Genomic DNA, 22,442 nt, shown 5'->3' on the forward strand with positions numbered 1-22,442 from the left:
AATTAATGGATTACGCCAAAAAGACGCCATTTCCATTCACTTGAGCATAATGCAACCAGAAGGAAGTTTTCTGTAAATGTTATTGAAATGTTATTTACATTGATGGAAGGTGTCCCTAAATTGGTTTTAGACTGGTCACTTGTGGAACTGTAGTCCTCATTACAGAGGACAAACCTCTCTGGTGGTACAGTGAAGGTAGTTATGACAACAGAAGTGAAAGTATTTGTAAAGCACAGATGTTATTCTGAGGAAAGTACTAAAGCTCAAATCTGTAAATGGCTAAAATGCTGCATAAAATGAATGAAAGCTCATTCTGAACAAGATGAATAGCATTTGGCGCCAAGAAGGAGTCAGCAGCCCAGCGACAGGGATTGGGAGATATGCACTGCAGCCCATCGTACCTCTGTCAAAACTCAGGGTTGTGGCTTTGTAAATGCTTTAACTGAATTGTGTTTTTGTGGTTATACCCTGATGAGAGCAGGTATTGATAGTCACTTTAAGATTTCAGAGAACTGGGTTGTGTGGTCTCACTTCCCACTTGTTCCTCCCAGCTTATCCAGCATGGGGAAATAAAGCCTCTAAACCTCTGACTTGAGATACTTATGGGGGTTGAGGCAGCAAGAGAAACTCCCAGCCTCACAGGAGAGTTCACTGGAGAGGCCCACGGGGTCCTAGAATGTACACAAAACCACTCACCCCGGAATCAGTACCAGAAGGGCCAAATTTGCTTGTGGGTATTGGGGGAAGTGACTGAAAGCAGTTAAAGAGCTGAGTAAGTGGCATTGTTCCCTCTCAGACCTTTCCCCCACATACAGCAATGCAGTGACATGGCTTGCCCTACCCTGGAGAATACCTAAGACTCCACTTCTTACCATGTAATAGCTATGCTGAGACAAAAAATATGGTCCAAATGAAGGAACAGATGAAAGCTCCAAAAGTAGAACAAAGCAATGAAGAGTTAGCCAACCAATCAGATGCAGAATTCAAAACACTGGTAATTGGGATGCTCACAGAAATGGTTGAGTATGGTTGCAAAATGGAGGAGAAAGTGAAGGCTATGAAAAGTGAAATGAAGAGAAATGTACATGGAACCAACAGTGAAGGGAAGGAAACCAGAACTCAAATCAATGATTTGGAGCAGAAGGAAGAAATAAACATTCAACCAGGACAGAATGAAGAAACAAGAATTCAAAAAAATGAGAGGCTTAGGAACCTCTGGGACAACTTTAAACATTCCAATATCTCAATTATAGGGATGCCAGAAGGAAAAGAGGAAGAGCAAGAAATTGAAAACTTATTTGAGAAAATAATGGAGAACTTCCCTGATCTGGCAAAGGAAATAGACTTCCAGGAAGTCCAGGAAGCTCAGAGAGTCCCAAAGAAGTTGGATCCAAGGAGGAACACACCAAGGCACATCATAATTACATTACCCAAAATGAATGATAAGGAAAGAATCTTAAAAGCAGCAAGAGAAAGGGAGAGAATTACTTACAAAGAAATTCCCATACGAGTTTCAGCTGATTTTTCAAAAAGAACCTTGTAGGCACGAAGGGGCTGGAAAGAAGTATTCAAAGTTATGAAAGGCAAGAACCTACATCCAAGATTACTCTATCCAGCCAAGCTATCATTTAAAATGGAAGGGCAGATCAAGTGCTTCCCAGATAAGATCAAGTTAAAGGAGTTCATCATCACCAAGCCCTTATTATATGAAATGTTAAAGGCACTTATCTAAGGAAAAATAAGATGATCAAAAATATGAATAGTAAAATGACAACAAACAACTATCAACAACTGAACCCAAAAACAAAAACAAATTAAGGGAATAAGAATAGGAACAGAATGACAGAAATTTGGAGATGACATGAAGGGAGAGTTATTGGAGAAGAAGGGGGAATGGAGGAATGGGTACAGGGAATAAGAAGCATAAATGGTAGGTACAAAATAGACAGAGGAAGGTTAAGAATAGTATGGGAAACAGAAGCCAAAGAACTTATATGTATGACCCATGGATGTGAACTAAGCAGGGGTAGGGGAATGCGGGTGGAAGGGGGCATGCAAGGTGGAAGGGGATTAAGGGTGGGGAGGGGAATAGACAACTGTAATAGCATAATCAATAAACTATATTATTTTAGAAAAAGGAAATGTGTTGGGAAGGTGTAGATTACACTACAGGCTACTACTCACTGACTACTAGCAGCATTCAGCTATTTAACTAAAAGTAAATAAAACATTCAGCTTCTCTATCACACTAGCCCCATAGCAAGTGTTCAGTAGTCACATGTGGATAGTGGCTACCTACTGAACACCAGAGCGTGGACAGAGAGCTTTCCATCATCACAGAAAGTTCTGTTGGATAGTGAGTCAGTCAAAGGAAAAATAATGCCATGTTTGCTTAACTTCTCTGTAATTTTTTCTCGTAACCTTAGAATCAGTGTTTTTCTATTTAAATGGAAATGTATGTGGTGTCTAGAAAATTAGCATGTGGCCTGTTGCATATGCAAATATTCACGTGGATGATTTTTACCTGTGACAGGAAAGACGAGTAAATCGCAAGCATTCTTAACCTCATTATATATACACTGCAAATGTAAAAATGCAAAGTGGAGAAGTCATAAATGTGAAAGTGGCTTTCAATTTGTTTTAATAGGTGTTTTCTGTGTCTTGTAACCTAGGGATCTTGCTGCAAGAAACTGCCTGGTAGGTGAAAATAATGTTCTGAAAATCAGTGACTTTGGAATGTCTCGTCAAGAGGACGGTGGAGTGTATTCATCTTCTGGCTTAAAGCAGATTCCCATTAAATGGACAGCACCAGAAGCTCTTAACTATGGTAAGATTGGACACTCTCTTTTTGGTGGTAAAAAACTCCATCAGAATAAAACATTCATGAGCAAAATTAGGGGGGTACAACAGAGTCCAAGTTACTATGACATATAAATGTTCATACTTTACAATTAAATATGAACACCAACTTAACTCCTTGACTCATTGACCACATTTCTTTACGCAAGATTGCTAGATTTCAGAGAGGGATACACTCACAAGGATTTTTAAATCTGGGAGTTCCTTTTTATCTGAAAAATGATTTTTTCACATTCTTAAAAAAGTGTATTTATTGGGGTGACATTGGTTAATAAGATTGTGTGTTCACCACCCCAAGTCAAGTCTTTTGCATGTGGCTTTCCAATTTTCCCAAAATATTTATTGAAGAGGCTTTTCAAGTCTTCTTTTAACACCTAAACAACCCTCTTCATCCTTTCTCCATCCTGTTACAGCTCTGATAATCACCACACTGTAGTCTGTGTCTATGAGTTTGTTTTATTCATTTGTTACTTTCTGTTTTATACCACATATGAGTGAATAAAACAGTTCATGTGGTTCTTGTATTTTTCCATCTGACTGACTTCTCTTAGCATGATTCTCTCAAGATCCATCCATATTGTCACAAAGACTTTTATGGCTGAGTAGTATTCCATTTTGTATATATGTACTACATCTTCTTTACTTAATCATACATCAAAGGACACTTAGGTTGCTTACATGTCTTGGCTACTGTGAATAATGCTTCAGTGAACATAGGGGTACATGTGTCTTTCTGAATGAATGTGTTTAAATTTGGGAGATACTTACCAATAGGAGGGATTGCTAGGTCATATGGTAGCTCTATTAATTGTTGAGGAACCTTTATACTATTTCCATGGAGGCTGTACCAGCTTACATTCCCACCAGCAGGGTACAAGGGTTCCTTCTTTCCTACATCCTTGCAAAACTTATCTCTTGTCTTACAGATAATATCCATTCTAACAAGTGTGAGGTGGTATCTCCTAGTGGTTTTGATTTGCATTTCCCTGTAGCTAGTGAATTCAAGCATCTTTTTAGATCTGTAGGCCATTTGTATATCTTCTGGGGAAAAGTGTCTATTCAGGTCCTCCGCCCATTTATTGGGGTTTTGTTGTTGAGCTGTATGAGTTCTTTATGTATTTTGGATATTAGCCCCTTGTTAGAGGTATCATTTGCAAATATCTACTATTTAGTTGGTTGCCTTTTTATTTTGTTAACTGTTTCTTTAGCTGGGCAGACAATTTTTAGTTTGATGTAGTCACATTCATTTATTTTTGTTTTTACTTCTCTTTGGGGTCAAACTTACAAAAATCACTCTGAGACCAAGGTCCATAAGTTTAGTGCATATCTTTTCTTCTACGTATTTTATTTTTTTAGGTCTTATATATATGTATATGTTTTTCATCCATTTTGAGTCATTTTTTTATGCATGTTATCAGAGAGCAGTCTGGTTTCATTCTTTTGCATGTGGCTTTCCAATTTTCCCAAAATATTTATTGAAGAGGCTTTTCTTTCTCTATTGCATGTTTTTAACTCCTTTGTTGTAAATTAGTTGCCCATTTATACGTGGGCATTTTTTCTTGGCTTTCAGTTCTGTTCCAGTGATTGCTGTGTCTATTGTTCTGCCAACACCATACTGTTTTGATTATTGGAGCCTTGTAGTGTAGTTTGTAAGTCAGGGAGTGAGATATCTTCGGCTTTGTTCTTTTTTTCCTCGGGATTACTTTGGCAATTCTGGGTCTTGTGTGGTTCTATCCAACTTTGATGATTTTTGTTCTATTTCTTTAAAACATGCATTGGGATTTTGATGGGGATCACATTGAATCTGTATATTACTTTAGATAATAGTCTTATTGGAACTCCCTGTAAGTAATTAACTTTTTTTTCTTGCTGCTTTTAAGATTCTCTCTTTATCTTTAACCTTTGGCATTTTAATCATGATGTGTCTTAGAGTGGGCTTCTTTGCATCCATCTTGTTTGGGACTCTGTGATTCCAAGACATACATGTCTATTTCCTTCATCAAATTAGGGAAGTTTTCTTTCATTATTTTTTCAAATAGGTTTCCAATTTCTTGCTCTTTCTCTTCTCCATCTGGTACCCCTATGATGTGGATGTTGGAATGCTTAAAGATGTCCCAAAGGCTACTTACATTATCCTCAAGTTTTTGGATTCTTTTTTTCTTCTTCTTGTTCTGATTGGTTTTTTGCTTCCTTGTGTTTCAAATCATTGATTTCATTCTCAGTTTCATCCACTCTACTGTTGTTTCCCTGTAAATTGTTCTCTATTTTTTTCTTTTTTCTTTTTCTTTTTTTAAAGATTTTATTTTTTAGAGAGGGAAGGGAGGGAGAAAGAGAGAAACATCAATGTGCGGTTGCTGGGGGCCATGGCCTGCAACCCAGGCATGTACCCTGACTGGTAATCGAACCTGCGACACTAATTGTTCTCTATTTCAATTAGTGTATCCTTCTCTTCTAATGGGATCTTTTTTATGCTGTTGAGGTCTCCACTAAGTTCCTTGAGCATCCTCGTAACCAGTATTTTGACCTCTGCATCAAATGGATTGCTTATCTGCATTTCATTTAGCTCTTTCTGTTGTTTTGGTCTGTTCTTTCATTTGGGTCATGTTTCTTTGTCGCCTCTTTTTTGCAGCGTACCTGTGTTTGTTTCTATGTATTAGGTAGAGATGCTTTGACTCCATGTCTTGGTAGTGTGGCCTAATGTAGCAGGTGTCCTGTATGGTCCAGTGGTACAGCCTCCCCCTATGCCCTTTGTGTGAGCTGAGTACACCCTCCTCTTGTAGTTGAGCCTTTATTGCTATTGACAGATCAGTGGGAGGGATTTACTGAGGCCAGTCAGCTGCAAAGATTGGCTGTGAATACTTACCACCAACCTCCACCCTCCGTGGAGAATCAGCTTTGCAGGGTCAGAGCAGTGGTGCTCTGATGTGGTCTGTACCTGTCCACTGGATTCACTGGCCCTGGGGTTTCTTGGGTGGTACAGTGCAAGGTCAGCCCCTACCTATGTTTTGCCTGGGGCCATCCTGCCTGAGCTATAAAGCAATCTGAGATAGCTGCCCTTTGTGCTCGACTTGGAGGTTCCCAGGTGAAGCCAGGCTGTGAATGTGGGCTGGCTGCTGCTAGTGACAAGCAGGGGGGCTCCCTGAGGCCAGCTGTTGCTTGTTTAAGAGGATTTAGGAATTTGTGCAGTATAAGCCAAGACCACCCATTCATAAGGAAAAGCAATTTGGGTGGGACAGAGTCTCTGGGAATCTCCAAGGCTGGTCAAACAGTGTTAGCCAGGTTGATGGAGTCTCAGATATGGCACCAGCTTACCAGCTTGGGGGAGGGGGAGGGGGCTGTTTACAAAAGGAACAATGGCCTATGCTTGCCTTGATGTCAGACACTTCAAGTCCTCCCTGTATGCTACCGGTGCCTTTCAAGCTGCTACCCCAGTGCTGGAACTCCGAGGGAGTGAGTCTGAAAAGGTTAACCTTGTGTGAGTTCTTTAAGAACAACTGCTTAGGGCTCCAGAAGTTTCTTCCACTGACTCATTCCCTGCTGGAATGAGCCAGGAGTTGTGGGGACTTACCTTACTAGCACTAAAACCCTGGGTTGGGGGAGTACCCGGTATGGGGCTGGGACTCCTTGTCCCCAGGATATCCCTCCCAAATTTTTATCCACCATACATCAGTGTGGGACTAGCCCATTCCAGGTCTGCACCCCTCCTACATGTCTGGATGGATGTGATTTCTTTAATTCTGTAGCCGTCAGACTTCCATTCAACTTGAATTCATTCTGTCAGTTCTGAGTGGTAGTAGTTGTATATTTTAGTTGTAATTTTGGTGTGATTGTGCAAAGAGGCCAGCCATGTCTGCCTATGCTGCCATCTTGACCAGAAGTCCTGTTTATTGTTTTTAATAATCTTGTGGTGAAATCTTTAAGGTTTTCTATATATATATATATATAATCATGTCATCTGAAAAATGTGAGTTTTACTTCTTACTTCCCGATTTGGATGCCATTATTTTTTTCTCTTGCCTGATTGTGCTTGCTCAGCCTTCCTGTACTATGTTGAATAACAATGGTGAGATTGGGAAGCCTTGTCTTATTCCTGATCCTAGCTTAAGAGCCCTTAGTTTTTCATCGTTGACTATGTTAGCTGAGGGTTTGTCATATGTGGCCTGTATTATGTTGAGGTACTCCCTTCTATACCCACTTTGTGTGTTTTGATCATAAATGGATATTGTGTCTTGTCAAATGTTTTGGTATCTATTGATATGAGAGATGATATGGGGCAGAATCACACACATGTGACTTTGTATTTTTTTTTCCCTGATGATTGTGGCTGCTTGACTGCAGCCACCAGCCTTTATACTGCTTCTCAACTTCTGTCCCTGGGCTCAGCCTCTGTGCCGCGGCTACTCTGGCCCTCTGGTCTGCTGACTGGAGGGTACAACCCAGCCCTCCACTACTGCTGAATTCCCTGAGGTACAGAGAGCCTCAGACTGCTTCTGCGGCTCTCCTCTGTCCTTCCCCCTTCCTGACTCCCCTGCTTGCTTCAATACACCACCTTCTGATGTCTCAGTGCACAGCTCTCTCAGACGTGTTTGTTGTGTTGAGCGGCAATCCTTGACGGCATTATAGTTGTCCCACTTGCAACTTTAGGGGAGAGGCCAAGAGGTTTCCTAACTCTAACATGATGCTGATGTCATTACCTAATTTTTATTCTAAATTATACATAGAGTGAAAGTGTTGCTATGACTTTGAACTGTTTCTTTTGAATTTCTTATAATTGGTCCAGTAACCTCATCTAATATTAGTTTTCTAAAGTATTAAGCAAATCAGTTCTGTAGTTTCTCACTCTAGAAATTGGTATGGCTTCTTAGCATCTCAGCCTCTGGAACTTGTGGGAAGAGAGAGATGGGAGTTACATTTTTAAATGGCAAGGAATTTTTTTTTTGCTTAAATTTTTGTGTCCTTGTAATTAGACATAAATATAGCTTGCATTATCTGTGGTTGGGATGAAATGGTCCTTAACAAGGTAGGTAACAGCCCAAGAATCTTTTTTAAAAATTGTGCTTTAAGAGAAATTAGAAATTGCATTTTCATTAAGGGAAGCAGTGTATGAGCCATGGGTTGGTGAATGGGTGTTGTATGTTTTGAATTAAAATATCATAAAAAGATTTTGTTGCTTTAAAATGAAAAATTACCTCATGAAAAATAAGGCATTTATAAATGTCTGAATCTAGTGCCTAAATTAAAGACAAGTAAAGCTTTTTAAAAGATTTACGTGAAATCCTGTAACAAAATTAACCACTTTAAAGTGAATAATTCTGTGGCATTTTGTACTATTTACAGTATTATACAACTCCCACCCCCCATCTAATTTCAAAACATTTCCATCCCTCCAAAATTAAACCCTATACCCATTAAGAAGTTACTCCCCATTCGTCTATCTCCCCAGCCGCTGGCAAACACATTGATGCTGTGGATTTACTTATTCTGCATATTTCATAGAAAAGGAATCATAGAAAAGGAATCATATACTCTGTGACCTTTTGTGTGTGGCTTTTTTCACTTAGCATAAAGTTTTTAAAGTTCATCCATGTTGTAGCATGTATTATTTTATTCCTTTTCATGGCTGATTAATATTCCACTGTATGTTTTTACCACAATCTGCTTATTCATCCAGTGATGTATATTTCAGCAGTTTTTACCTTTTGGCTATTGTGAATAGCACTACTATGAACATCCGTGTACATGGAGTTAAGTACCTATTTTCAATTTTTCTAACTAAACACTAGGACGCATATGGTAATTCTATGTTTAAGTTTTTGTGGAACCAACAGATGTTTTCCAGATAAAGCTGTGAAATGTAATTGGTTTGAAACTTAGTTGGGGCAGATTCAGAAGCCAGAACCTGTTTTGTATGCCAGTGATACTATGGAATAGACAAATGTAGGTAGTTGTCATTATGAGAAATTGATGAAGCTATTCTAGTCACCAGCAATGACATTTTCACAGTTAACGTTGCATGGATAGTAAGCCTCACCCCTAGTTTGTCTTCCCATGTGCTACCAAGAGAAGCTTTTGTGAACTTTCTAGTGATCACAAACTAATTCTATTTCTGGTATCCAGGGAAAACAGCTCTGCTATTTTCCATAGTGATTCTTCACTGGAGTGGTGGTGGTTAATACTCTAAGGCTCTATTCCTGAGGAGGTCATCCACAGGATAAAAGATAGGATTGTAACCCTTGTGTCCTCCAGAGCTTTTCTTTAGACAACAAAATATCTTTAAACACCTCCTTATAGCATTCCTTTAAGGGAGCAGGAAGTGGACTTAAGAGACACTAAAGGCTAACCAGTAAAATCCAGTTCTCTAGAATTTATTCTCACACCTGCTTGCTAGGTGTTCTACATTATATTGCCTTTATAATTCCTCTTACTTTTAAGCAATTATGCCAAGTAAAATTCTGCCTTTCAATAAGTTTATTTTAGTTGAAGCTGTATTTTATTTCAACCTGGAAAAAATATTTACAAATCAAAATTCTAATTCCAGCTATCTCTAACAGCCAGGGCTAAAGCATTATATTTTAAAAAATTTTGAAGTGTAGTTGTTGTGCAATATTGTTGTGCAATATTTTATTAGTTATATTACTTTCAGGTGTAAAATACAATGATTTGACATTTTCATACCTTACAGTGTAATTACCCCACTAATTCTAGTAATCACCTGCCATCATGCGACTTATCACAATATTATTGAGTATGTATTTCCCTTCATATATTCCCCCGTCCCTTCCTTCTGATAACCATCAGTTTAATCTTCATTTCTATGTGCCTGTTTTTATTTTATGTTTGGTTCTTTTTTTATATATATTCCAGTATAAGTGATACCACACAGTATTTGTCTTTCTCTGACTTATTTCAGTTATCATAATACACTCTAGGTCTATCTATGTTGTTGAAAATGTCAAGAGTTCATTCTTTTTATTGCAACATAATATTCTATTGCATATATATATATATATATCAATCACATCTTTTTTAGCCATTCATGTATTGATGGACATATACATTGCTTCCATAACTTCAATATTATAAATAATGTTGCAGTGAACATAGGGATGCATAGTTCAACTCCTCTGCCCATTTTTTTTTTGGATTATTGTTTTGTTACTGAGTTGTTTGAGGTTCCTTGTATAATTTGGATATCAATGCCCCCCTCCTTATTGGATATATCATTTGTGAATATATTCTTCCATTCAGTAGGTTGTCTTTTTTTGTTTTATTAATGGTTCCCTTTGCTGTACAGAAGCTTTTTAGTTTGATGGAGCCTATTTATTTTTGCTTTTGTGTGTTTCTCTTGTTTAAGGGTATGCATCCAAAAGGGCATTACTCAGATTCATATCAAATAATTTACTACCTATGTTTTCTTCTATGAGCTTTATGGTTTCAGGTCTTACATTTAAGTCTTTAATCCATTTTGAGTTTGTTTGTATATGGCATAAGAGAGTGATCCAGTTTTCCCACCTCCAGTTTTCCCAACACCACTTGTTGTTATATGTTCCATTTTTTTTTGCCAGTACCATACTGTTTTGATTATTGTGGCTTTGTAGTATAGTTTGAAATTAGGGACCATGATACTCCCAACTTTTTTCTTCTTTCTCAAGATATCTTTGATTATTCAGGATCTTTTGTGGTTTCATATAATTTTAGGGTTATTTGTTCTAGTTCTAAGAAGAATGTCATTGGTATTTTGATAGGGATTATATTGAATCTGAAAATCACCTTGGGTAGTATAGTCATATTAATCCTTCCAATCCATAAACATAGTAGGTAGCCTTCCACCTATTTCTGTCTGCTTCAACATCATTGTTTTCAGAGTACAGGTCTTTCACCTGCTGGCTAAATTTATAAGATTATAAAAAATATCCTAAGAGCTCAGCTTATATAGCCTACTAAAACAGGTGTGCCAAGATATTTTGACAAAACAAGAGTCTGTGTAATTTAAAGAAGTTGTTTTTATCAGCCATCTTTGCTAATTTCTACTCTAGTCAAACTATACAAAAATATTTTCATAAATGAAACAGTCAGTGGAGAAAATGAGAGCTTTAAGCAAGTAAGAGTATCTGTAAACAATAATGAGTAAAAAATCTAAGTTAACAAACTTTCCTCATTGCTTTAAGTTTGTTTTTAATTTTAGTGGAATGAAAATGATACAGGCAGAAGACAAAATTGCAGAAATCTAACTTATACTCCTAGGCATTGATGTGTACAAATTCATGTCTTTTTTATATAAACCATTCATCTCATTTAGATACCACAGGAACAGTAAGCTTACATGCTGGCTGAGTATTTGTTCTTGGTGGCAAAAAGGTGATTTGAAAGCTGTTTTGATTAAATTAGCAGCCTGAAGACTCTTCACTTGTTCAGTAATATTGCTAATCCTGGAAAGTAAAACTGGTAAAGGGAATAGGACCACTAGTTTTAAAGGTCCTTTGGTAAGTTTAATGTGTAACTGTGTGACCGAAAGAGAAATACACAGACAAAAATGGTCACCTGCCTCTCCTCTCACCTGACTATGGTCCGTGTGCTCTCCAGGGAGATACAGTTCGGAGAGTGACGTGTGGAGCTTCGGCATCCTCCTCTGGGAGACCTTCAGTCTTGGGGTCTGCCCGTACCCTGGAATGACGAATCAGCAAGCGCGCGAGCAGGTGGAAAGAGGTGAGCCAAAGATGTGTGGGTGGTGCTGGCACGTCAGCCCCCAGGGGCAGTGCTGTGGTGTGTCTGCCTTTCCCGGGGTGGGGGAGGGTGCACACTTAGTTTGTAGAGACAGCAGGGGTGTATAAATCTGTTTCTGAACCCCTCAGATCGTGTGGCTCTTATACAACAAAAAACTTTTTGTCTTTAAAAATAGACAGCTCTAGGCTTTTCTTCACTCCCCCTGCCTGGCATGACCCCTATGAGGGGTGCCATTCAGTCTCTTTGAGGGAAACAGGCCAGCGTTCCTCAAGCTCCTGTTTTTTATACTATGACAAATAAACACCATTAATATTACTGCACGCTGAAGTGTGGTTAGACCTCAGGAAGTTTTAGAGAATTTTGTGTAACTTCTGAAAAAAACCTATGGTGTTCCCAGATCAGAGACAGAAATGAGTAAGGGAAGGTGACCCTGAGCACGCAGTTGTGGGGTCCACAGCTTTCAACAAAAATAATGCTTTTAACAAAAATGACAATGCCTTAGCCTCAGGCCACTCAAGAGGGGCAGGTTGTAGAGTTGGGTGTAGGAGGATGACTGCAGTTTCTTCCTACCTCAGCTGTCTTACTTCCTGAGGTAAACACACACAGGCTGCCAGCCAGCGGCCCCACGCTGTGGGGACAAGGCCGGGCAACTTGGAATTAAAGATAAGATTCCTCTTGGACTGTAAAGGAGTATAGACATTCATTTTTAGTTCACTTTTGAACTGTTTATTAAATCCTCATCCTTTCTTCATCTCCAAAAACCTAGATAGTACAGGTGATTTTTTTTTAAACTCTGCCCATACCATCTAAAAGCAAATACCTAGAGCAAATAAAATATTCATTTGTATGTGATGTATCATACATGAGACTTTGCAATAAACAAAAAATGAGTTCTGAACTAGAAGGTAATTCTATGGCTTTGTAATATTGAACTCTGTCTCACTTATAGGAAAAAAAAAACAGTGCCCTATAAAAGGTTTTTGCTTCAATTACACCTACAACATAAGGTACTAAATTTACAAACTGCATAACCCCCTGCCTGAGCATTTGTATCTTGTCTCCATTCTAAATTCCCTGTTGTTCTTCTCTTGGGTCTTCAGGATACCGGATGTCAGCCCCTCAGCACTGTCCAGAGGATATCTTTAAACTTATGATGAAGTGCTGGGATTATAAACCTGAAAACCGCCCCAAATTTAGTGACCTTCAGAAAGAGCTCACTGTCATCAAGAAGAAGATCACATAGTGATAGGACAGTGCCAAACGCAGCCTTTGGGACTCGCTCCTCCAGCAGAATAATAATGTTCTTCACATTAACAATAAGTTTATACCACGTTACCTGCAACAGTTTGATAAGGTTATGTTTTTTATTAACTATTTTTTAAAAATACGTGCCACTTTTTTAAAAAAGGCAAAGGCAAATGCATTCAAGAAACAGTCCTACCAAGGGCTTTATTAGCTCACCGCAGCAATCCCATTTCAGGCCACTGTAAATAGAAAAAGCACAGGCTCTAATGTGAGGGAGAACAGATCTCTTTCTCCCACCACGATCATGATGCTTCTCAAAGCTTCCCTACGTCAGCAGCACTGCTCCCAGCTGCTGTCCTGTGCCTCCCGCCCGACTCGGTGCTGTAGCTGCCTTGGCAATGCTGTGTTTGCAGGACACCTTCCAGCCAGAACTGGCCCTCTGCTCTGCCAAGGCAAGTTTATATTTGTAAACCTCATTTATATTGGGAATTACTTGGCCCTCCTGGGGTTTTTCTTTTCTTTATTGCCAGAAATAAGTGCAGTGTAAGAATCGTCACTCTCCTATGTTATTAGTGAGGTGTTCGTTTCCCTCCTCTGTTTAGGCATCAAAAACCAGTGCATGAGATGCCTCAGAAGGCAGGAGGGGGGAAGGGAGAAAAGAGAAGCAAAGGAAAATGTAAAATGTCTTTGTATCCAAGTTACGCCTTTACAAACACACACACACCCTTTTGATTTTATGGTTTGGCTTCACAAAGCAGGTTCTGTGACATGTTTTTCAGGAGATCACAGAAAAAGCTTTCTTAATGGCAACACAAATTTTTTTTTTGGAAAAACCACAAAGCTCAAGTCCATAGAACCAACAGAATACCTTTGGTGAACTACCTTCACCTCAGAGGGGCCATCCCAGAATGAACACCCTTCACTGGCACCAGTCTCCTGAGCTGTCAGAATTCCACGATCCTAGTTCAGAAACACGGGCACGTGTGCACGTATACACACTACTGAGAAGCAAGGCAGGTGGGAATGGAGTAGGTGGTTAAGACAACAAATGGACACTGTGAGGAAAAAGCTAGGGGACAACTCTTGTGTTTCCACCTTCCCCCTTGTTACCCTTCCACTTCTACCAGGAAATTCTCATCCTCGGCTGACAGGTGTGCAAGCACTGTTCTGGAGATGCTTTGTATGAATATGCAACAGTCAGATGTAGGATTCTGTTGAGCTAAACCTTTGCTGCATCCAGGGAGCTTACCACGTTTTCTGTATATAGTTGCCTCTCAGGATAAATGTGTGTGGAAGAGGTGGTCACGCTCAGGGGTAAATGTGCCTTGGGAGCTTTTAATAAGTGCTCAGGCGTGTGTCCAGATAAATAGCACCTTAGTGATTATTTGGTCTTTGTTTATTGGAAGAGCTTATGGGATAGAAAATTCCTCCTGCCCAATCCAACTGTTTGCTGCCTGTGAATATCACTGCACAGAACTCCACTCAGCTCTCTGAAAAGTGGAAAGGATAACACTGAACAGGAAAATGCTTTGTGTCTATCATTTCAATCTCCTTGAAAGTTTTGTATGCATTTAATGATTACTACATTCAGACTAAAGTAAATGCATAATAAACTTGCCCTCAAAAACATATTGCAATATTCAAAGCCAGCACTGTTTTCACTTCTGTCAAATATTGTAAATAAATGGAACTCTCTTTTGATGGCATACACTGTGGTGAATCAGAGCATAGGCTCATGGATTGAAATTAGGTGCTGTGGTCTTCAGGCCCTTTCCACCCTTCAAATGTAAGGATAGGATGGGGACATTTCCACTCTGTCAGTATTTCTAGGTGAACCTTTCCATAATAGCCTTTGTTTATAGAAACCAGCTTCCCATCACTTAGCAGCATCAATGCTAAGCTCTCAGCAAGGAGAGAAAATGATGGTTTGGGCTTTAATTTTGTAAATAAGACCTGAGGCTTAATCTGTGCATTCTGGTTTAAAGAAGGAACGTGGCAGTTCACTCATCGCAGCTGTTAGAGTTTACAATTCACATCATTACTCTGTGCTTAAATTAAAGACACTTTTCAAAGCATCATGACATATGCAGCATTTAAATTCTATTTTATTCTTTGTCCCAAAGCAGGCAGTGGTATAGTTCAGGATTAGTAACTCACCAAGAGTCTTTCAGGAGTGTATCAGTTGTATAGAATATTAAATTTAATATAGGCACATGCATCAAGAACTTATGCAAACCACTTTTACTGCTAATTTTCTTGCACTTAAAGCATAATTTATTCATCCTTTCTGTCACTGATAATTGTTGGAATTATGTACTTTAGGAAGCTAATCCATACCCAAAAAGCACACAAATACTGTTCTGAATTTGCAAGTCAATGTAGGAAAAGAAGGCTTCAAGTTTGCACAAAATCCTATGACTTGTTTAGTAAGAAAACAGTTGTAACCAAAATTGCCACTGGTCTGAATGTAATTAAGCCAGGTCACAAATCTGTGTGTTGTTAATGGATTTTTTAAGAGTTACATTTATCACTCCCAGACAGTTCCCATCACAACCCCTTAAATTATGAATACGGCAGGGCAGGAGGCACTCAGGAGGCCTGGATCTCTCCACCTTTATCTCAAATCACTAAAGAAGCTTTATGAAAAATATTTAGCTAGCATCATTTTTCAAGGAAAGAAATCTTAAATCTTTTAATGTCAAATTAACATTCATTACCAACATGCAAAACCTAAAATTAATTTTGCGTTTGAGTAATCTGAGTTTACTTCCCAAAGCCAATGCATCCTTTCTCTTCCAAGAAAATAAAGGATTAACAAGTTTTTCCCAAACTTTCAAAATCACAGTCTTTATTTCAGCCCATCCTGCCACTAGGTACCCAGTGAAAGGCCTCATATAATCATTTCTCTTTTCTTGCCCAAATTTAATGTAAGCAATAAAGTTTTTCATTCATAATTTACTGCCTTACCACAAATACAATATTATTTAAACATCTTACAAGCAGATGAGCATAGACCATGAGGCAAATCATATTAGCTGTCGTTCAGTGCACATTTTGCAATGTTTTTTTTCATTTGAGGGTTATTTTAAGAAGAAAAAATGTTTAGTCACTGAAATAGATTTAATTTTCTTTAAATCACAATATGGTCTTCTTATCTATGTAATACTCGTGTTTCAGTATCACCATATAGTTTATATCAAGTTTGGCTAATGCCACTAAAATAACCATGGCTTCACCACACTGGTGTGAGATTATGTCAGGAAGAAAGTGTTTTAGTTACACATTGCACACCAAGGACCTTGTAGTGGGAGAAACGTGAAAATCAGAGTGCACCACCACCTGTCCAGACTGCGTGTTCCTGTCACTGGGAGATCTCTCAGTTCCTCCACTTCATAATTCATTTTTGCGAAGTGAGATCAATTGAAATTTTCGGAAAAGAGGTTGTGTGCCTCAGCCCCTTTTATCCCCACGTACTCTCTTGATCACACCATTGGTATTTAAAATGTTTTTTTATCAACAAAATTGATTGTCCATAACCACTGTCCTGAGTCATGTAAAGACTGGCTTTTGTATTTAGGAGGTCAGAGGTCTCACACAAAACAGAGGATATTGCAAAATAAAAAGAGCAACAAAGGGGCAGAAAATTGAAAGACACTTTTCTTTATGTATTAATATGTTCATTAAATAGAAATATTTTATATGAAAATAAGTTTATATTACTTTTCCATTATATTATTAAGTTAGCATAAAAGTTTACCATTAAAATAAAGTGTTACCTCTTTTATTACTTTGATTTGCTTATACATACCAGAAATTTTATTAAATATTTTATTTTTCTGTTTTGATGAGTTTCATATCAAGTCTGAATATTATACAAGTTGGAAGAATCCAGAATTGTGTATTCATTTTTGCAAAACAAAATACTCATGTACCAAGATTACCTACTTGAAAGAGAGATTGGTACAGTCTTACAGTCCCATGAAGTTCTCCTTTAAAAAATCATGCTATGATATAAAAGATATATAAGCTATATATCTTAGTCATAATTCAATTTAAGAAAATATTTATTACCCATTGAAAACCATCCTAGTGCCTCATGCTAATTCAAAGATTAAATTCTGAATTGTTAAGTATAGACCCTAAGACTCACTTAGCTGCCTAATAAGGACTGAGTTTCTTGGGTAGTAGAAAAATCTGCTCTTCTGAATTCCCAGTCACTTTAAACTGCAGAGGTGTAATGAGCACAGGCTTCTGTGTATCTGTTAACAAGGAGCTGAGGCAAGCATGTGCAGAGGCAAAGAGAAGGAACCAATTATTCTAAGACAGGATGATGCAGCCACTGTGGAGAGTGTGGAATAATTAAAGAGGAACAAAGACTTGGACAGTGTCACTAGAAAGCTTAAGGAAATCAATGCCACCGAGCCAGATCCTTTCCTATAGAAAATTAAAAAGATAACGGAGCCAAAAGAAACCGTAGAAGTCACCTACCAGTGTGTGGGGGAAGAGCAAACACCTCTCCCCCTTACATCGAGAGCAGCTTATATCCCTAGCTCAGAGATGGTGCTGCGCCAAGCGACATTTATACTCATTGTCTTAGCAATTAAAGGATTGGCTCATATGTCTTCAAAATTTTAGAGACTATTCAAAGTCTCTTTACATTTGCATTAGCTATATTTAATTTTTCTTGAACTATAATCACTGCTTCTTCATACCTTACTGGAAATCTTTGGTTGCTATAGGACTTAACCTAGGCTAGTCTCCTAAAAGAAAGCATGCTTATTTCAGCCCTACTTCACCTTTTGACTAATGTTAACTAATTGGCGCCTAGACTTACCATATTTTGCCATGTATCATGTGCCCTTTTTGCCCAAATTTTTGAGGGAAAAATGAGGATGCACATTATACATGGGTAGTACTAATTCCATATCTGTAAATTTTTTAATTACTTTATGGTTATGTATTAAGTGTAATTGTAGAAAGCAATAACAGTATATGTTCAAAACTAAATGCTAAAATTCCTCTATAATATAAAAAACAAGAATCTAAATATTAAAAAAAATGGAAATTGAATTAAAAATTAAAATGAAAGACTTTTGTCCCCTGGAAGTTTGGGCCAAAAACTTGAGTGCGCATTATACACGGAAAAATACGGTACCCTCAGAAGGCCCTTAACTGTGATGACCTCTGAGAAAACACGGAATTAAGCAGGGAAGAAAGAAAATACCAATTCAATAGCAATGAGCCATGACTTTACACTGGTAACATTGAAGGGAATGGAATCTTAGAAACATCCTAGGCCAGTCCTAGTGCAGCACCACGGATGATAGACACAGGCACAGAGAATGAGACATCCAAACAGGAAGATGAAGGACATGAAGGGAAATGACAAAGTACCAGCCCAAAGTGACTCAAAAGCTAACGTCCCAGCAAATAAATGCAGTGTTAATAAAGGAAAGCTAATCCTCAAAAGAGAGTTTTTGAGGCACTTCCTGCTGCCTGTTATTTAATGTTACATGCTTCTCAAGTCTCTACAACATTTCTTAAAGAGCACTGAATTGGATATTGATTTGATTTTGTTTATGATCCCCATAATCTCAGGAGGTAGCTGCTGTTGAATAAGAATTGCCCTCACTCGATTTTCTGGTAAGGCCGCAGACACAGCAGAGGTTCAGCCCACTCCCTAAGCCTTGGGAAGCTCAGTGACATCACACATGTGCCTGGGGTAGCCAGCGTTGGAGGACGTGCGCTGTGGAAGCTCCTACTTTTTATTTTATTAAAGGAAAAATGTCTTGCAGGTGTCTAATGCTTGCAACATGAAGGCAGACTTAGCTTCCCTCCTTGCTAGCAAACTAGCCAAGAGCCCCAATAGAAGAATATTTAGGACTCACTCTAAAAAGATTTGAACCTAGAATTTCTAAACTATCTTCCCAAACATCACCATGAGGCCAGCAGATGTGACTGTCGTACAAAGTAATAGAATATTGTAAGTGATAGTAACAACCCTGGTAGCAGAATTTCGTAATGTGTTTTTCCTCAGCTTTATCCATTTACAAGCTTTTCTTAAACTTCTGCCACGTCCAGGTGCAAGGAACCATGCTGGGTGCTAGTTTTTCTAGGGTGGTTGTTTTTTGGGTTTTTATTTATTTTTATTATTGTTATTATTATTTTTTTACTTCTGGTTAGTATTTTCTCTTCCCATACACAGTTTCTTAATCCTTACTTTACCAAAACAGGAAAGTCTTTTATGATCAGCTTTTATCAGACAGCATCATCATAGGCTTAGACCAAAGAGTTTCTCTGCAGGTGCTTAGGAGGCCCCTGCCTCAGAGGGAACTAACTCCCAGGCATCCCTTCACCAGGCCAACTGTGCACCTGAGTAACGTGAGAGGCCCCATAGCAGGTGCAGCTTAGAATACAAAGAAAGACTAGTTGCAGTCCTTGTCATGGAGACAGAGGATTATGTGGCAGATGTATATGACAAGTGACACTATCCACAGAAGAAGGAGGTCTTCCCAGGATGACAAGCTCTTGGTGAGTGGGTGTGTTCCGGGAAGCAGCCTATTGACTTGGCTTGACTAAGCTCATTAGGTGACCTACCTCCAAAGAAATGTTAAAACACTAACAATGAGTTCTATATCTTAAACCCCTCAACATACTTGGTTTTTCCATTCCACTTCTATGCCATTATTTCTTGTTACTTCCTTCACACTCTCATCAGTAAATATCTAAAAGTAGTATCTCAATTGTGCCATGTTCAGTTTTCCCATAGCTTCAGAAAAGAGGGTAGCAAATATGAAGCCTTAAATTCAAAATAAGCCAGTCAACCTAGATAAACAGACCCGAAGCACTGTTGTGTTAAGGCATTAGCTCTGCTCTACCAGTTCCCCAAAGCAGTAAGTACCCGGCCTAAAAAGGGCGCGAGCCTGCAAGCATCACACCCTGCTTCTATTTGCCAAGAACACCTTTAGTATCAGAATAAGCACATTCTAGATTCGATCCACAGCAGATGCTAAAATGACCTGCTAAAGCACCAGATAGCCACCCCCAAAGCAAGCAGGAGGAGCGCACTCCTGTGTGCTCGGTGCCAACAGCAACACAGAACTCACGTCTGCGCAGTTCGTCTGATCACACAAGATCACACCTTATTCTGAAAGCATAGGAAAGATGTCAGCAGGAAATGTCAACATTCTGAGTAACACAGGGTAGGTGGAAGGTGGCCATAAAATGACATCCCAATTCCCGCACTGGAGCAGCAAAACCCTGAGAATGAAAAATGAGGTTGTGTACGACTCCAAACCCTCATTATTATTTTTTCATGTAGCTCTTGTCAAATAACATGACCTTGGGGTCTTCTTTTGAGTTGCACAATCTTTATGAAACAATAAATTAAATCCTCCCCCCACAGTGGGCACCTACATTTCTAAGTGCCCTGCATTCAGACCCTTCGGGGCTGAGAGGAAGTCTGAAGCGTTCCTGATTTCCCAGGCAGAAGGACTGTCTGGCAGCCTTTCCCAGTGCACTCAACCAGTGTGTTTGCTAATTCTCAAACATGGATGAGGGAAAGAAAAATACCCTATGTTGTAGAAGTTTTCTTTCACAAATAATTTGACTTGGTAGAAATAAACTCGCCTGCCTGCTCTTGAGTAATGCCAGGCTGCTGTAGGCAAATGCAGGGGACATGGCGCCAGGAGCCTTGCTCGCTTTGAATGCTTCTCCTCACCCAAGTGCAGCAGTTCTTACATTCAGACTGCAGGGTGGCATGGCGGCACGGTGCCTGCCGTCTGAACTGTGTTGCTTCAGCTGCAAGTGGAAGGCCAATTCCCACAGAAGTGAACTTATTTACCATAATTCTTCCTCCCACTGGCCATGTACAGAAAATAATACAGTTAAATAGAATTCACTGTTTTTAGATTTAATGTCAAAGAGATTGGTTCTACAAAGTTCACCAGATACCTCAGGTCAGAATCAAAGATAAAAAGGAATTGGTAGAAAGGGGTCTTGGTTATCCCAAATCATGACCAAAGTAGCCAAAGGCATAAAACTCCCTTTCACTGGCTGAGCATCTCCCCTCGCTCTGTGGGATGCCAGTTACCCAATACCATGCCTGACAGACTCAGACATGTACCACGGACCAAAACAGGAGCCCCAGCCACACACGGGCCACTTCTGTTCATCGTTTTCCTTCACAAAGCATTGAGATTTCTCACTGAAACAACTTTATGAATCAAACATCTAGAAACCTTATGTTTAATTTTTGTTTAAATTGGATAGCCTAAATAAGCAACATGAGTGTAGTGGGGTTGGTAGTGGTATGAATTCTGCTGACTTCATCTTCTGGTTTTCTTTGTGTTTTCCTTGGTCTGGTCTGATGAGTGCCCTAAAAGACTGGAACTTTCTGAAGTCATAGCCATATAACCACATAGGGTTAGGAAAAGCCTGGTAGATGCAGGAGAATAAAATAAAGTCATCCGAGTTCCAAGAGCAGCACTGACTTCTGCAGGAACCTAAGTAAGCTGAAAGCAAAGATAAAATGTATAGATGATGGCTGGGCCATTTACGGGGCAGTCCACTGGCACAGGCCACTTTCCTGGCACAAGCCCACAGTGGGTGGTTGCAGAAATGTCACCCTCCGGTTGCTTCCTCTGCCCTTCATTAGACGCGGAGTTTGGGATGTTGGGGTGGGTGCAGATGTTCTGTCTGCAAGCATCATTTTGGGCAAAGCACTCCAGTGGTTTACACAATTTCCTTTTAGTGCCAATATTGTCAGGTTAAAGCACCTTTAGTCATTTTTGTTACTGTTTTAAAATAATATATTTGTGAAGTGGATAAAAGAAACACTGGAAATAGGGTGCTTCTTATAAAAAGTTCAAGTGTAAAACATACAAACAAGGCCTTTGGTGAGTTTATCTGGCTTTGTAAGCAAGTCTCAAAATGAATGAGAGCGAAATATATAAAGCAGTTAGTTGTCTGCCTTTTACCATTTTTAACTCAGATCTGTATTTAACACTTATTTATTTGTTAGTTTTTACATTCAAAGGAAATACATTTTGAACTTTGGCTAACATTGTAGGATGTTTTAAAATTGTCTTCTACTTTTTTAAAACATGATTATCATCATTTTTGTAAACTTAGATCATTTTTTGAATATCCTCTTTTTCTTTTCCAATGGACCAATTACCACTTATAGTTCTGCGGAAACTTTTTTTATTGTATTCTTATAATAAATGTAAAATATTTGTAGCCAACTGTGTCTTATCTTATTGAATCTTTCCATTATGTTTCTTATTTCTCTTCCTTTGCCATGTAAATATGCTCTAAGTAGAAGGAAAGGAGGAAGATTTCCATGGCAACTGGCCTCCTACAGATGTAATAGTGCATAACAAATTATAAGCTTTCAGTTCCTCCATAATTAAACTTATGAGTTCTGATGGTAATGGGTGTGTGTGGCTTACAGTCCAATCACTGCTTCCTCTGTTTAGAAATCAAACCTGAAATGTAATTCAAGTCTCATTTCTCTGAGTGGATAGGCTGCTTGCCAGGGTGTTTTGTTGTCTCCTAACAGGGTCTGTTTAGATGTAACAAGAGGAGGTAGGGGAGAAAGGTGGCTGAGAAGG

General features: G+C 38.9%; 1 protein-coding gene across 4 annotated transcripts in view; it reads left to right on the forward strand.

The window, feature by feature from the left end:
• FER (FER tyrosine kinase) overlaps positions 1 to 22,052 on the forward strand; it is a 399,749-nt gene extending 377,697 nt beyond the window's left edge. For all 4 annotated transcript variants that reach the window (XM_045837886.1, XM_045837888.1, XM_045837887.1 and 1 more), the window contains 3 exons: positions 2,673 to 2,827; positions 11,443 to 11,565; positions 12,684 to 22,052. In XM_045837886.1, the coding sequence (XP_045693842.1) occupies positions 2,673 to 2,827; positions 11,443 to 11,565; positions 12,684 to 12,826 (421 nt within the window). In that variant the 3' untranslated portion in view covers positions 12,827 to 22,052. The remainder of the gene's footprint in view (positions 1 to 2,672; positions 2,828 to 11,442; positions 11,566 to 12,683) is intronic.
• The last annotated feature ends 390 nt before the right edge of the window (positions 22,053 to 22,442 follow it).

This window comes from Phyllostomus hastatus, unplaced genomic scaffold (genome assembly GCF_019186645.2).
Source record: "Phyllostomus hastatus isolate PE091 unplaced genomic scaffold, TTU_PhHast_1.1 phas_contig_254, whole genome shotgun sequence".
Classification (NCBI taxonomy): Eukaryota; Metazoa; Chordata; class Mammalia; order Chiroptera; family Phyllostomidae; genus Phyllostomus; species Phyllostomus hastatus.